Source organism: Centroberyx affinis, unplaced genomic scaffold (assembly GCF_046629955.1).
Source record: "Centroberyx affinis isolate AG114_WGS23_722 - 3 ecotype Tasmania unplaced genomic scaffold, CSIRO-AGI_Caff_v1 ptg001660l_1, whole genome shotgun sequence".
Taxonomy (NCBI): Eukaryota; Metazoa; Chordata; class Actinopteri; order Beryciformes; family Berycidae; genus Centroberyx; species Centroberyx affinis.
The window spans coordinates 172,071-187,921 of NW_027280088.1; the positions used below are offsets into that span (position 1 = coordinate 172,071).

The 15,851-nt window shown below is 40.4% G+C and overlaps 1 protein-coding gene across 1 annotated transcript in view; it reads left to right on the top strand.

The window, feature by feature from the left end:
- The window catches only part of slc49a3 (solute carrier family 49 member 3), a 30,202-nt gene extending 14,895 nt beyond the window's left edge, over positions 1-15,307 (top strand). Inside the window, exons 4-10 of the mRNA XM_071528324.1 lie at positions 1,051-1,127; positions 2,432-2,569; positions 5,305-5,421; positions 6,264-6,416; positions 9,246-9,403; positions 10,118-10,230; positions 12,463-15,307. Coding sequence (XP_071384425.1) covers positions 1,051-1,127; positions 2,432-2,569; positions 5,305-5,421; positions 6,264-6,416; positions 9,246-9,403; positions 10,118-10,230; positions 12,463-12,698 — 992 coding nt within the window. The 3' untranslated portion in view covers positions 12,699-15,307. The remainder of the gene's footprint in view (positions 1-1,050; positions 1,128-2,431; positions 2,570-5,304; positions 5,422-6,263; positions 6,417-9,245; positions 9,404-10,117; positions 10,231-12,462) is intronic.
- The last annotated feature ends 544 nt before the right edge of the window (positions 15,308-15,851 follow it).

Consider the following 15,851-nt stretch of genomic DNA (forward strand, 5'->3'; position numbering starts at 1 on the left):
CGCCTTACATTTTTGCATGCAAGCAAAATCTTATGTGTACACAGCAGAATGGTAAGCATTAACTTAAGTCTGAGAGTGCAAATAGCCACACTATCCCAGTGTTTATCCACTGGGAGTCCACACCCACCAGAGTTAATTTAACACTTTAGATAGATAATTAGATCGTTTTGAACAGCCGCTCCAGAGCCACATCAGCTTTATGAGAGAACAAACAACTCTCCAATCAATACTGGACAACTCCAAGTTATTGTCAATGACAAATCAACAGTTATTAACACTAGGGAATTTGCTGTGTATGCAGCGTTACTCTAGGGAATCAACCAGCGATGGGTCCAGAAATGAGTAACCAGCGAAAACAACTGATTTGAATTTCATATTTGGTTTCATATTTCCGGGCCTTAAACACAACACCAGTGGCAGGCGGCAGCATTTGTTTGGCATCAGGTATCACAATATGCATCAGAGCTGATCACAGCCTTGGTATTTCTTTCTGCAGAGCAAACTCCAGCGAACCTTAAAAAATCGATGATTTGTGCAATACCACTCTTACATTTACATTTTAGGAATTTATCTGTCCTGAGCGTGTTGCTTGAGTGCAGCGGTAGAATTAAGCCTCAGCTGCTAGATCATCAGTGTTGCAAGAAAACAGTAGTGAGGATGTCGAGGTATAATATTCCTGTGACCTTTTAAAATGATTATATAGGAGAGAAGTCTTGGGGGGGGGTGGAAGAAATAAAAATAAGAGCTAAGGAGAGAGGTAAAGGGATTTTTATAGTTTGAGATAAGAGCATATTAGAGCAAGGAGAGGAGGAAGCTATAATTCACCGGGGAGAGGGTGATGTGAGGTATTTCTTCTTGAACAGATGAGTTTCCAGCTCTTTTATGCCGTCGCCAGAGCTTGAAGAAAAGAATTGAGATTGCTGAAATGGGGAAAAGAAAGTAAAGACGGCATGGGTTGTTAATCTGGGACAGAAACCAGACGGACAATATTTCTGACAAAAGCTCTCAGTTACACTTCTCTTTTCCCCTCTCTGTCTCTCTCTCTCTCAGCCAATCCCCTGGGCGTCCTCTTGGCTAACATCATCTCTCCGATGGTCGCTGTAACATACGACCAAATCCCCGTCCTGGTGAGTTGAACCAAGAAGAAGAAAGAACAAGAAGTCTCCAAGGCCACTGATAGAGAGTTTGGTCGGGTTGCAGTTTTAGTGCCATGATGCTGACACTTTTCTGTAACTGCAAAGTGTTGGCTGCAAATATTTAACATTTTCTACCAGAAAAGGCAGTTGTAGCCTAAAACTGAAGTAAGCTTGTGATCTAAAGGTTGCCAGTTTGAATCCCACACTTGGCTGATGAAACAGATAGGTCCCTGCGCTGCTTAGGACTCTGGCATTTCACTGCTGGTACTCATGCTTTATAGTGTAGTAGAGCTGCAACGATTAATCGATTAATTGATTAGTTGTCAACTATTAAATTAAATCGCCAACTATTTTGATCATCGATTAATCGGTTTTAGTAAGTTTTTAAGAAAAATAAGTCAAAATTCTCTCATTCCAGCTTCTTAAATATGAATATTTTCTGGTTTCTTTACTCCTCTATGACAGTAAACTGAATATCTTTGGGTTGTGGACAAAACAAGACATTTGAGGACGTCATCTTGGGCTTTGGGAAACACTGATCCACATTTTTCACCATTTTCTGACATTTTATAGACCAAACAACTAATCGATTAATCAAGAAAATAATCGACAGATTAATCGACAATGAAAATAATCGTTAGTTGCAGCCCTATAGTGCAGTTCGCTCTTTTCTATAAATCATGCTCTATAATGAAATTAAATTATTTAATTTCAATATTTGCAGTTTTCACCATTTGGCAGTGGAACTCTAAAGGTGAGACACATAGGCTCATGACCTCAAGGTTGCCAGTTTTGAATCCCTAGACAAACTGGGAGAAGTTAATGAGCAACAGTGTCTCCTCCGTCAATAACTAGTATATTGGGCAAGCAGACCAGCGACCAGAAGGTTGCAGGTTTAGTTCCCCAGACCAGTTGGAGGGAAAGGTTAATGAGTAATGCTCTCACCTACCTCATTGAGCAATGCACTTAACCCCCAACTGCTCCAGTGAAGCTTCCCATTGGCCAACATTAGAAGACTGGTTGCACTCCAAGGTGTAAATCTTGAAGAAATAAAGGTTAAAAGGTGGTGAGATGGCCAACATTCCTAAAATCAGTTGGCCCAGAACCAGAAGATGATTAGCAACAGCCACAGTGCATTGTGGGATTGCAGCTGCAAACATGGAAAACTGCAGTGACCAAACTCTGTGTATGTATGGCTCTGGCGACCTCACCTGCTAATGATGATAAATTGTCTTTGATTTAAAGTGCTAACATCCATTTATCACCACATTATGTGTGTTTTCCCCCTCCACTAGCTGCTATGCTATGCAGTCCCGGCATCCATCATCTGTTTCCTAGCAACAGTGGGGATACGGAGCAGCGCCCCCCCCACGCCGCCCTCAGCCAGCGCCGAGTCGTCCGGCTCCGAGCCTTTCCTGCGCGGGATTAAACTGGTAAGGAGACAGACAGGCAGGCTGCAGGTAGACGGCAACATAACACAGGTGGAATCTTAAAACTGGTGAGACAGGCAGGCAGATTGACAGTAATCGTATACTTTATGACTCCTTCTGAGACCGTCAACTCAGAGTCAAGTTTAAAGCTGCATGAGGCAAGATTTTTATGTAAAAATCCACCCGTCTTACCCGTCTACATCAAGTGTGGCTGCAGCAGAGAAGAGCGTCCCATCCTCTCTAATTGAGACCCTGTAGATTCACCCTACTGGCCCAAATGAAATTCTGTTGTCAGTGTGTTCGCTGGCAGGAAATCTTTTCGGCGAACGGGAAACGACGAATCACAACTTAAGAGCGAAATACAAAACTGTCTCTGAAACAGCAGCAAGCGAGCGCTCCGTCCAAAGAGAGCTGGACTCACCAACGATGGCTGAACCTCTTCACACACCCCCAGACACTAACAAAATGAAGTTTAGGTCTGAGGAGTGTGTCTGTCAACATCACATTACATGTTTCCTGGGTGATGTCCTTCAAACTTTCAAGAAATTCAAACAGTTATAATCCCACTGCCGTTTGGGGGCCGACAAAGTGGAGAGTTGCCTAGCAGCAACTGATAATGTAATAACTGCCGTATAATGTAATAATTTGTCAAAATGTAGTAAAAATGCATCTCTAAATGGGTTGAAAATGTAATAAAACCTGTAATAATGTAATACAGTGCTGGATAACATAATAGTGCCACACTGTTACATTAACCAGCAATTATTGGCATCTCATCGATATTGATATTGATATTGATGTTTCCACTCGTGGTGTTGACGGTTCTACCTGTGGCAATGATGTTTCTACAGGCGGTGATGACATTTCTAATTGTGGTGATGATGTTTCCACCTAATGCAAACACTTTCTAGTCTTATTAGTGTCTTCTTATTAGTGTCAACACACACTGTACAGATTGTATTTCCACCTGGCTGACTCTGGCAGATTCCATCACATTCCCATCACAATGTGTGCCGTATTCATTTAGCCGACACTTCGAATTAACATGCGTTTTTCTTTTTTTTTTTTTTGTGTTCAAATTTTTATTAGCCATTTTGCTTTTTTACACAAAAACACAAGAAAACAAAAACACAAAAACCACATACACCTACATACTCATAAACATACACTCAAGTCCCCACTCCCCCCTCCCCACAGGACCCATCAACCCACATCTTCACAACAAAGTCAGCCCAACCAAATTCAAATATTAACAAACATAGGTCATACCTTGACCCATACAATCTACAGAATGAACGTACATCAAATCAACTGTCGTGGGACTCAAACGTGCGTTTTCTGATATCCAGATCCAGATCACATGTTAGTAGCAGGTGTAAACGGGGTCAGACAGGCTCCCAGAGAGAGACGTGTGAAGGAGCCGAGTTCCCACACTCCTGGAAAAGTCATGGAATTTTAAAATTGTATTTTCCAGGCCTGGAGAAGTTATGAAAAATGATTAAAAAGGAGAAAGGTTTTGGCTCAGAAACTTGACCTCTCTGTTGGAGGAAAATATTGTTTGTTGCTGTTAAAATAATACAAAAATCCTTGATTTTAAAGTGAAAAATAAAACTAATGCTTAAAGTTAGCGTAGTTGATGGTTACTTTTTAATTCAGTCTCATTAAAATTCAGGGTAACACTTTATAATAACCATCATTAATAAATGGTAAATTAATAGTTAATTAAACTTTAGTTAATAGTTATTTTACTGTTAACAAACAATGAAATGATCATTAATAATGTTTACTAATTATTAGTAATGCTATAATTTATGTTATTTTATCATTCGTTTGTGTAATATAAAATCATTTGTTTATAAATTATATATTGTATCATAGCTGATAAGAGACGGTAAAAAGGGTAAAAAGCTATGATACAATATATAATTTAGAAACAAATGATTTTTTATTACACAAACGAATGATAAAATAACATAAATTTGAGAAGGGGTCATGGAAAAGTTTTGGAATTTCATCAGTGCTGAAGGAGGCGCACATGCAGACAGAGAGACTGACTGAAACACTGACAGAGCCATGCAGGAGACAGCTGCATGCATAAAAAAAAAAAAGAAATGCAGATTCTGGGCTGATCGTGGACCTGCTGCAGAAAACAGCCTCACGTTTGACTGTGTGACTGCCAAAATCCCATTAACCAAGCAGAGTCAACCTGCAGGCTGCCATGGAACATTTCCCACATTTTTCATTCACACTCTGGTTTACATATTAATATATTTTCATAGTATTTCCCCCCCAGACTGCAGGAGGCCACTGGGAGGTCGCAGTAAACACTAAAACACACACACACACAAAAAGTTTTTTGAGTTTTAAACAGATGATTTGCCTGTGGTGAAATACATAAATCGTGTTTATAATCAGAACTTTACTGAGCAAATCCATGTTTTAACCTTTACTTGTGTGTGTGTGTGTATAAATATAGTAAATAAAGATATGAACTATGACATATACTGCCCATATTTCATATTTAGTAATCCATATTACAGTAAGCAGTCAAGACTGTTTTACTGTTTTATTGCTTATTGCATATTCTATTTGAGTGCTTATATTGTATTTTCTTTTTCCCTGCTGAATGCCATTACTCTTGCTGCTGCAATGAGGAATTATCAATAAAATTTCATGTTGCCTTACGAAGCCTTCTGTGTGTGTGTGTGTGTGTGTGTGTGTGTGTGTTTCCCCTGCAGCTGATGAAGAACAAGGCCTACCTCGTGCTGCTGCTGTGCTTCGGCTCGGGCATCGCAGTCTTCACCTGCTTCTCCACCCTGCTGGAGCAGATCCTGTGTGTGCGAGGCTACACCAATGTGAGTAGATTAAGACAGAAGATAAGACACAATTACATGAAACTGTATTGATTTCCATGGCTTAATTTCCTTTGTTTTGTGTGTATTGTATTCATAATCCAGAGTATTCAAACGGATGTGAAATCAAGTGCTCTTAAACTGTTTCAGATATACAAAAATCTAACAAATATTTCAATATACATTTTTATATACAATGCATTTTTAGGTATAGATTTATTTCCACTTTACAGCTTTAATGTAAATAATTGTACATAATTTATTACATTTATTGTAAATAAATATAATAACATTTATGAATTTATAGTAGTTTTCTTCTATATTTTATGCATGCAATACATTTTAATGCATGTTTGATGCTTTGAAGAAGGTCTATGACTGAAACGTTGCTACATTAAATTGTGATTTGCAAGTAGATGCTGTGCAGGAGCCTTATATATATATATATATATATATATATATATATATATATTACATGTTGCTTTTTCTCCCAGCATCCATGACTGAATTTGTCAGGTGTGCAAACTCTACCCTATTACATGCAATACATTTTAACAAATAAATTTAATAGCATTTTATTCATGAAATATTTGGTTTAAAATCAGGATATCCACCATTTGAAAAAACAGATGCTTTCTCTGACAAAATGATTGATGGTACAAAATGAAAACAAATGGTGCATCTTATAGGATAGCAGGTAACTTAAGTGAATTAAGGCCCTGGATTGACAGAATGAAAACACTGTTGCAGACTGCATCCTCATATATATTTTCCTCTATACTTTGACTGATGATGTTGAGGTGATGAGTAACCCCCCCCCCCCCCCCCCCCTCTCTCCGGTGCAGGACTTCGCCGGCCTGTGCGGCGCTCTCTTCATCGTGTTCGGCATCGTGGGCGCCGGCTTCCTCGGCCTCTACGTCGACAAGACCAAGAAGTTCACCGAAGCGACCAAGATCAACATGAGCTTCTCCGCTCTGGCCTGCATCGCCTTCTCAGTGGTGAGAACATGAGACCGGACTCTGTTGAAGTTAACGTTGACTAGTTTATTGTTTCTTTTATATTCAAAGGAGAGTGGGCAGTCCTCTCCTCTCTGTATTTTTTTCTTTCTCAAGACTGTAAAGGCTGCGAGAAGGTTCTGGCAGGATTTGATCATATGCTGCGTTCAAGTCATATGGGAAAGACGGTAAATATGAGCTTCCTGCTTGAAAGTACCGCTCACCTAAGCTTTCAGAAGGTAAATTCTACTAGGAGGCTGATGTGAACGGGTTTCCCCAGTCGGGAGTTCATATTTACGATTAATCCGATGTGATGTGAACGTGGTTTCAGCGCATGTCTGTTCAGTGTGAAAAAAGCTGATCAGGAGCAACCGAAGTCTACAGAAAACCTCAGTCAAATCTCAATCACAGTGTTTGATGTGTAAACACTTCCAACTCATTACTTTTAATCATCAAGTCGTTGTGATGGTTACTGTGACCACAGTATACAGTCTAGGTTATTTTCTGGTGCTTTTGATAGCAAAATACCTTGCAGCAAACTGGGATCTGATCCTAGACCAGCAGGAATATATGGGGTTCCAGAGGAAGGGAGGATTAAAGTGATGTTGAACGTTGGTAGTACCTTGGTTTGTGTAGCCTCCTGGCCATGATAGAACCCCAAACCTTTCAGTTTGAACAAGTGTAACACCAAAATCCGGTCGGAGGAAACGTATGCCGATGGAACGAAGAAAATAGTATGTTTATCAATAATTGTAAATAGGCAAAAAAAAGTGTGAGACACAACTTTGACAAAGCAGATTCTGCCAATATATAAAAAACGAGTCTCACTGTTTTTCCACCTGTGTACAATTATTGGTAAACGTATTATTTATGTCATTCCATTGGCATATGGTTCCTTATTTGGTGTTTACTTACCAAGAAATTTACCAAAGCACAATTTGAATAACTTTCCTTGAATATGCTCCATAGAAGAGCTGCACATTATATTATGTTGTGTAGAAACCAAGTTTTTGGTTTCTACACAACTTTTCAGCTCTTCTGTCTTGTAAAAGAAAAAACAAAACAAAGTCCAGGCACTTGTGTGGATTCGAATAATAAAAAGCCTTTATGAGACGGGCTAGAACATATCGACCTCTTCTGACTTGTATATTTTAAAAGTAAAGGAATTGAGGAAACAGCTGGTTGTTTTTTTTTCCCCATGATGCTGATGTATTTTTAAATGTTACAATGCATTCTCAGTGGTTTGGCCTGTTTCTGGGGTCACAGTCCTTTTCCTTCATGTGGGAGACAAATGATGATAATTGACAACAAAGGGACACTGTTTCACACAGAGATGCTTACAAATGCATTAATACTGTTTAAAAAAATAACAGCACACATTGCACCATGAACAGTGTAATCTGTCTTCCTATGGGTTATTCAAGGCTAATAGAAGGGCTCCATCTGCCTCGGTGTTGACCTCGGTCTCTTTGATTTTTTGCTGAGAGTTTTATTGACAACATTGACAACAAAAAAAAACCCCAGACTAAATTAGATATATGAGGGTTACCTAGAGGACACAGACAGTATCTACAAAGAAAGCTTGTGCACTTGAATCACATTTCCACCGTGCATTGGTATTGCTTTCACTCTGTCCCCTGTGTTTCCATAGTGACAGGTAATAATTTAGCTGTATTGGATTTATATATAGCTTGCACTTTGGGTGTAGGCACTTGGGAGGGGAAAGGAAAAGAAAAGTAAAAAGAAAAGAAAAGAAAAGAGTCAACTCAGATCCAAAGCAAACTATCACCAGCCAAACACCGGTAAATTTTGATTATGGATGTTAAGTTTGTCTGCTCAAGCTAACAAACCATCATCTGGAGCTTATTTTTTGGTTCTAAATACCAAATTAGCCGGTCAGATGTTGAAAGTGGCTGCTGAAGTTTAGAAAGAAAAATAAGAAGCCACTGTGACTGAAGGACAAAAATATTTTCCTGCCCTGATTTATGAAACAAGGAGTTTCCATTTCCTTAGGAGATAATACTTCGATGTGCCATGTGGCATTTGGTGGACACTTTTATCCCAAGCGGCTTACATTTCCATGAGTGGAGACAGAATAATCCTGGCAGTGTTAGAGCTGTTCTCTACCCAGTGATCACAACCAGTAATAACACTAAAACTAACAATACTATCATCACACAATCACACATTTTACATTTGAAGCGCTCGTTGCTGTGGCGTTTCTGCACTGCACTTCCCAGAAATCAACCTGCCAATCAAACAGTGTAGGCGGAGCTTAGGTTTGCTGTTGATGCAGTTTGAGTTTCTCTTTTCTTTGTCTGTTCAGCCATGGTGGCTATCACTGCTCATGCTAACTACCCAGTTCTTCTTCTTCTGTTTATTCCAATCAAACCGGAAACGTAAAACGCATCACTTCCTGTGCGGCGGAGGATTTTTCCCAGGAAAGAGCTACCAGACACCGGCTGTTTAGAACAGACAGTGGAGAAGATTTATGAACTGGATATAGGTTGAATCACTGTTGTGTGCTATCAGTCGGCAATAAAGCATAGCAACACAGACGTTTATTTATATGAAAAAGTTGTGCATTATTACTTGAAATAACTACATGGTAGATAATGATAATAATGATATGTAGTATATGCTATGGAGTTTCCAGAGCGGACTTGAGTCTGCTTCTACCTATAATTGGCATAATTGACCACTTGTTACCAAACCTTTTCTGGAATAATCAATACTGTTGTTGGTTTGTTGAAAGCCCGTCCCTGCTGCTCCTGTCTGTCCCCCTCACAGCGTCTCTCCTCTCCTGTCTCTCCTCTCCTGTCTCTCCTCCAGGTGTCTCAGATGCGACAGCAGCAAGCCGCTGTAGCCGCCGTCTGCTCTCTCTTCGGCTTCTTCGGTTTCTCCATCTACCCGGTTGCCATGGAGCTGTCAGTGGAGTGCTCCTACCCGGTCGGAGAGGCCACGTCCGCCGGACTCATCTTCGTCTCGGGGTATTACTGCCTCAGCACCACATACACACACACACACAGAGGGTAAAGATATCAGGATCACCTGCTGTCAGGCAATAGACTGACCAGGTGAATCCAGGTAAAAACTATGGTCTGTTATAGAGAGCTTTCAGGTGATGTAATGCACCCTCTGGCAGCCATATTGGAAGAACTCAGTTCTCGGGCAATAAATGGTTGTGTTTCTTAACATATGACTTGGCCGTCTCAACAGAGATGAATAGACAGTTAATTTCTGTGCTGTTTTTGATTGGGAACTGATTATTTCATCACTGATATCTAATTGATTCTGTGTTTAATGTAAAAAAAAAAAAAAAAAAAACATGTCGTTAGCTAGCTAGTCATCGTATCTGCTCAGCTAACCATCACTGTCTTCTTGTTAACACATCTGATTAGCTCACTAGCTAACATATCTAGTAGCAGCTGGCGTTAGCATGTTCACATTAACATCAGTGTGTTTGCTGGCTAGTTAGCTAGCTAACAGTTTGTTCAGGTTAACTGAGCTGACTCTTCTCAAGCTACAACTCAGAGTGTTTTGGAGTATAGACTAAAGGGCTAAAGACAAGACAGTTTACTGAGTCACAGTAACCTACATCTGGAAACAAATCTATCAGACTATTCACCTTTACTCACACATTCATGAACTGACCCACACCCACACAAGGTTATTCATGACTCTTTCCTTGTGATTTTTCCCAGACAGGTTCAGTCTGTCCTCTACATAATCCTGGTTCAGGCGCTGACCAGACAGCTGGCCGACTCGCCTTTCTCCACCTGCTCAGCTGGAGGAGACGCCGCCCTGAGCTGGAGGGGTACGACACGAAACACACCACCCTACACCACCCTACACCACCTTACACCACCCTACACCACCCTACACCACCTTACACCACCCTACACCCCCCTACACCACCTTACACCACCCTACACCACCTTACACCCCCTTACACCACCTTACACTGCCATGAGCACACACCCTAGAGGGAATCAAACCCCCTGACCCTGCCAGTGTTGGTGCCTTGCTCTACCCATTGAGCTACACAGGATTACATCATAACCAGAGAAAGACTTGAGGGGCCGGTGGGGTTAGACAGTTTGACAATTTGCCCAAATGAAATTCTGTCTGGTACATACCTGTCAACATTGGGCTTTGAAAATAAGGGAGATTTTCTGGGACCCCCACCCGACCATAATTTTTACATTATGAAAGGGGTTGGGCGCGCTTATGTTTCACCGACCTAGCATGCTGGTTGACATCGTTTTTCCCACCGTGACCAAGACTAAACTCCATCCTGCAAACCTTGCAAAACGCATGGTTGTTTCCCAACATACTTCTGGTCAGGAATGGGAAAATAGTCTCCCAAGTGTCTAAATATCTACGTAGATATTTAGCTTTTTTTTTCTGGCGTCTGACCACTGATTTCATTCTCCATCTTTCACGCTGTTTGCTGACTGAATGAACTTGTGTCAGGACAAGGATGCTGTTTGCTGTTTTTATGCTGTATGCTGCAACCTGCTGCACTGGTGTGGGTATAGCAGGGCTTTGCTGGCATATTATATATCCATATAAGTCTATGGATCTAACAGAAACACCTTGATTGGGCCAATTAGGATTCTGTATAACTGTAAAAATAAAAAAGGGAAATACGGGAGATTTATGGGGAAAATTACCAAGCGGGAGCATGGCGGGAGAGGGGGTGAAAATACAGGAGAAACCCGGGAAAAACAGGAGAGTTGACAGGTCTGGTCTAGTATGGTCACTGGCGGGAAAACTTCTTTACCCACAGGAAGTGTCAAAGCTAAATTTAAGAATGAAACAGTTTTAAGCTGCAACAGGCGACTGCACGTTTGAGAGGTAATTTGAGCAAATTTGAACTTGAATCCCCTGTTGTGTAAAACTCCCCTGTAGTGTTTTTGCATGTCAAGAGCAACGGTTGCCTTCATACAGCATGTAGTTACTGTACACATCTGTTCAGACTGTAAAGGTTTGCCTGTACCTACAAATACAGTTGGGAGTACCTGAGAGTGAAACCGTATCTCGTACTCCTTGTTCTCACAGCTGACAGTATCTGATTTATCAGAGAGAGGGAAGTGTCTCGTCTGGTTTTAGTAACTGTTGGAACGCTGCAGGTTGTCACGTGCCGTTAAGTTTCCACTTTCACTTCTCTGGTCGTACCTTTGTTTTTAACGGTGTTAAAATCATTCGATCATGCACTCCTTCCTCTCAGTTCAGTTCAGAGGCGCTTCACTGGCATGAAATACAAAAGTGCTTATTGTCTGAGCAAAAAGAAGAAGTGTAAACAGATTCAGTTTGAACAAAAGATCAGGGGGAAAATGTATTTAAGGACGTGATCTGCATTTTTTGCAACTGTTTTGTGTGATGCATTTATTTATTTCCTCCTAGAATACAATATATAGTAGTTTTTCATTTGGTAGTTTTTCATATAGTTTCCAAAATGACTACATATTATTTAGAATTAAGTAGGGCTGAACAATTAATCAAAATTTTATCGAAATCACAATATGGCCTACTGCAATTTTCAAATCGCAGGAGCCACAATATTTGTTAAAAGCGAAATGTGTGTCAAAATACCATTTTAAATTAAATATTGTGGTGCTGCAGAGATGTCCTGGCCTACACATCATATTCTACAGACTTAAGAAAACATCTTTGTTTGGCACAGATCCCAGCAAAAATCACACCATAATAATTTTAATACGTTTTTCAATGAAAATGAGAATAATGATGTAAAAATGATCATTCCCTCTAATATCGCAAATCATATCGCAATTGCAATATCAGTCAAAATAATAATAATAAAAATAAAAATAATAATAGATATTTTTTCAAAATCGTTCAGCCCTAGAATTAAGGATAGGTTTCTCTTACTTCTTCATAGTTCAGACAGTGCAGGAGGAAGTGCTGCTCTGCCCTCCCACACACACACACACACACACACACACACACACACCACTTTTGCTGATGCTAGCTCAGTGTTCTTCAGTCACCAAGTGTGTGTGTGTGTGTGTTTCTCCCCCCACAGTGTCCATGCTGGTGATGGCCGGTCTGTGCAGTGTGTTCACCTGCGGCTTCGTTATTTTCTTCAACACGCGGTACAGGAGGCTGGAGGCCGAGGCTCAGGCTCAGGCCGAGGCTCAGGCTCAGGCTCAGGCTCAGGCTCAGGCCGAGGCTCAGGCTCAGGCTCAGGCCACGCACGGGACCAAACAGAGCAACGGCTCCACCGCCACCGAAGACTGTGCAGCGAGCGTGGAGACATAGAGACATGATGAAGGGAAGAGAGAGAGAGAGAGAGAGAGAGAGAGAGAACTAAGGCTGCGATCACACCTACAGTTTGTTGCCTTTTGTCCGAACCAGAGCGGAAAAGTTTGTTGCACTTTTGTACTTGGTTCATTTCGGTTCACACTGCCCAATTACAAGCGAACCAGGGCTTGTAAACAAAAGACAAACAAAATGACTCGTTTATTGGGCAGAGTTTTGGTGACCTCTCATGCTGAAAAATCAAACTTGAGTGTTTTTGAAGATTATAAACGTGTTAAAATTATAAACGTTGTACTGTTTACAGTGTGTGCCACCAGCGGCATCTCGGAAAACCTTTAAGCTTTGAGTTTCCTTCTTCCGAATTGAAGCGCCGTTTCGTTGCATCTTCCTAGTAGGAGGTCAGAATTTCCGACTTTTCCGGCGTCTCTGGAACGCAGCGTGACTGACTTGGGATCAGATAGAGGAGGCAGACGGGCTGATAAGAGTGACAAGAGACCAAAAGGAAGAGAAAAGAGAGATGGACCTATTGTGATAAAATGTCAGAGAAGAAGACAGAAGGGAGAGGAGAGGGGGGGGGGGGTTGGTTCTTCTTCTACAGCAGCATCCTCTCTTCCTCTGCCTGTCTCCTTTACTTCAGGGATTTGAAGTCACAGGATACGACTGAAACAGGATCTTCGTGTCAAATTTGTGTCAAAACACCTAAAAACTGAGCGGTTTGTCCCCCTCAAAAGTGACAGAAAGTTTTTGCAAATGACAAATCATGATTCCATTTGAGGTTTCCAGACGATGTCAAGCCTCTCATCAGCCGCTGTACGTTGGGAGTTGTGTGTAAATTCATGACAGAAGGCAGTAGAGGCTGTGTAGTTTGATCACGTCTTGTGTTTAGAGAGTTTGTCACATGACTGGAAGGTCACAGGTTCGATCCCCATCTACAGCCTCGTCCTGCTGAAGTGTCCTCGAGGAAAATAAAGAACATTTCCGTCTCTCTGGATAAAGTACAAAGGTTGTTCTTCAAAAAAACCTTTCCAAGTGGAATTCTGTGTTTTTCTGTCTAATGTCTTCGATCAATGAAGTGAAAAGAAACGATGGACTGGGTGCCAGACTAGAGATGAATATTAGATGCACAAGTAGAAACAAGAGAAAACAGCAGGTGGCAGAAAGACTTTCCTCATCTGTGTATTTTTGTGTATTTCTGCAATACATTCCTGTGTATATTGATTGTTTTATACATTTGATACCTTTCTTAGTGTCTTGGTTAATAACAGGCACTACCTACCGGCTCATAAATCTAATATTTCACAAGGCACATCGACTGTTCATCTGCAGAACTGAACTCAGCAGTGGAGGTTTGGAGCTCAAGGGCAAATCCTCTCAAATCAATCATGTTTTATTTTTTTATGTAGCAAGATTACAACAAAATTTCCAGTTGGTTTTTAATGTCTTTACCCACCGGTTTGACATACAGCTGCTAAGTATCACTTCGGTTATTTTATTGTCTCATCATCCTGTTTAAAATGAAAATATATTCACACATTCCATTGAATGATAATATGCTTTTGTTTTGATTTGTAGTTTGTTTAAATACTGTAGTTACACAAAATATCTTTTTTTTTTAAGAGTTTTGTCCCTTGCAAATGCTGTAACAGCATTGTATGGAAGGTAGGAAATTTCCACCAGTCACCTGCTAAATTCCTGTAAATTGCACCTTGTACATTTTCCAGCCACTTTGGCAGAAAGCCAGTCTGTTCTAAAAGTCTAGTTAGCAGGTAAAATATTACCACTGTGTATAATAGACAGAAAATACATGTGTATGTAAACAATGATTGTATTCCCAGTCAGGTCCTGAGCCTGTTTTTGTTTTTTTTGTTTTTTTTACACAAAATGTACCTTTGATTGGAGAGGAAAGTGCAGAGGGCTTTCAGACAGAAAACATGATGCCGCTTGTTACAGAAGCTGCTCTGGAAGAATCAATTCACTTTTTACTGTTAAAAATAATCCATCCTCAGATCTTACACTGTTATCAGTCTGTGATGTTTAATACATTCCAGTTATTTTGTAATGAAATGTTGTAATTTACGTTTTTGGTGAACCCACTTTGCCCTCAACCTGCCTCGTTTGTAGTTAATGATTTCCTACGTTTCCCAGAATGCCTTTCGACAACCTCCAGGGAACAGGCCTGAACTTGTTGACTTTTTCACCATGTTAGCTAATTTTCCATATCATAATATACACCTATTGAACAATAGCTGAATCCAGATGAAAGCTCTGCTCCCATATTGATTTCACCTGTTACAGACGGGTATCTACAGGTTTCACAAAGCCAAATTTACTTACTACTTACTTTTGAAGGACTGCAGATCATTTTTCAGGCTTGTGGACAGTTGCGACACGGAGACGTGCAATAAATGGGAGCAATATTGAGGATATGGGAGCAGTGTGTGTGTATGTGCTCCTGATGTTTTTTACACTGACTGTATCAAAATGAACTGTGGTGTTCTTGATAGGAAGGTATATGGTGGATATGTAAGTGGCACATTTGTTCATTGTTTTCTTCGCACTGAGAATTTTCAGGCTCATATTTTCTACTTATTAAAACCACCTAAACAACTGGTTTGTTGATCTATATATATTCTTTGAGTTTGTGTGTTCATCATATCAGATCAAATGTGAAATGTGCAATCATATTTTTTAAGTATATTCCTCCCACAGCTTTGAATTCGGTCTCAAGTTGATAAGAGCTTTTTGTTAGTAATGCAGATAAACTAGAATAATTGCATTTTGTGATTTAAGATGGAAGGCATCTCACACTTGAAAACCAGAGTTCTCAGATTCTTTGTCGTCTTTAAGGCGCATTCTTGGTGGCAAAGCAAACACTCACATCTGAAAATACAGGAACTCATCCAAATTTATGTCAACAAATATTGTTTGACAGATCTGCAGCCAGACAGAGGCAGGAGATTTTAGTCCCTTATCACTTGAGTTTGACCGATACCGATACTTTTGTATTGAAGCTGCCTACTTTCCGTTTTCATGCCAAAATTTTACAAGTATCCAGTGTTTCCTCCTTGAGTTTTATTCTTTTCAATGTGGAAAATTCTCTGAAACAGCATTTCAACGGTCATGGGACACTAAAACTCTTTTAGTGTCCGCAGC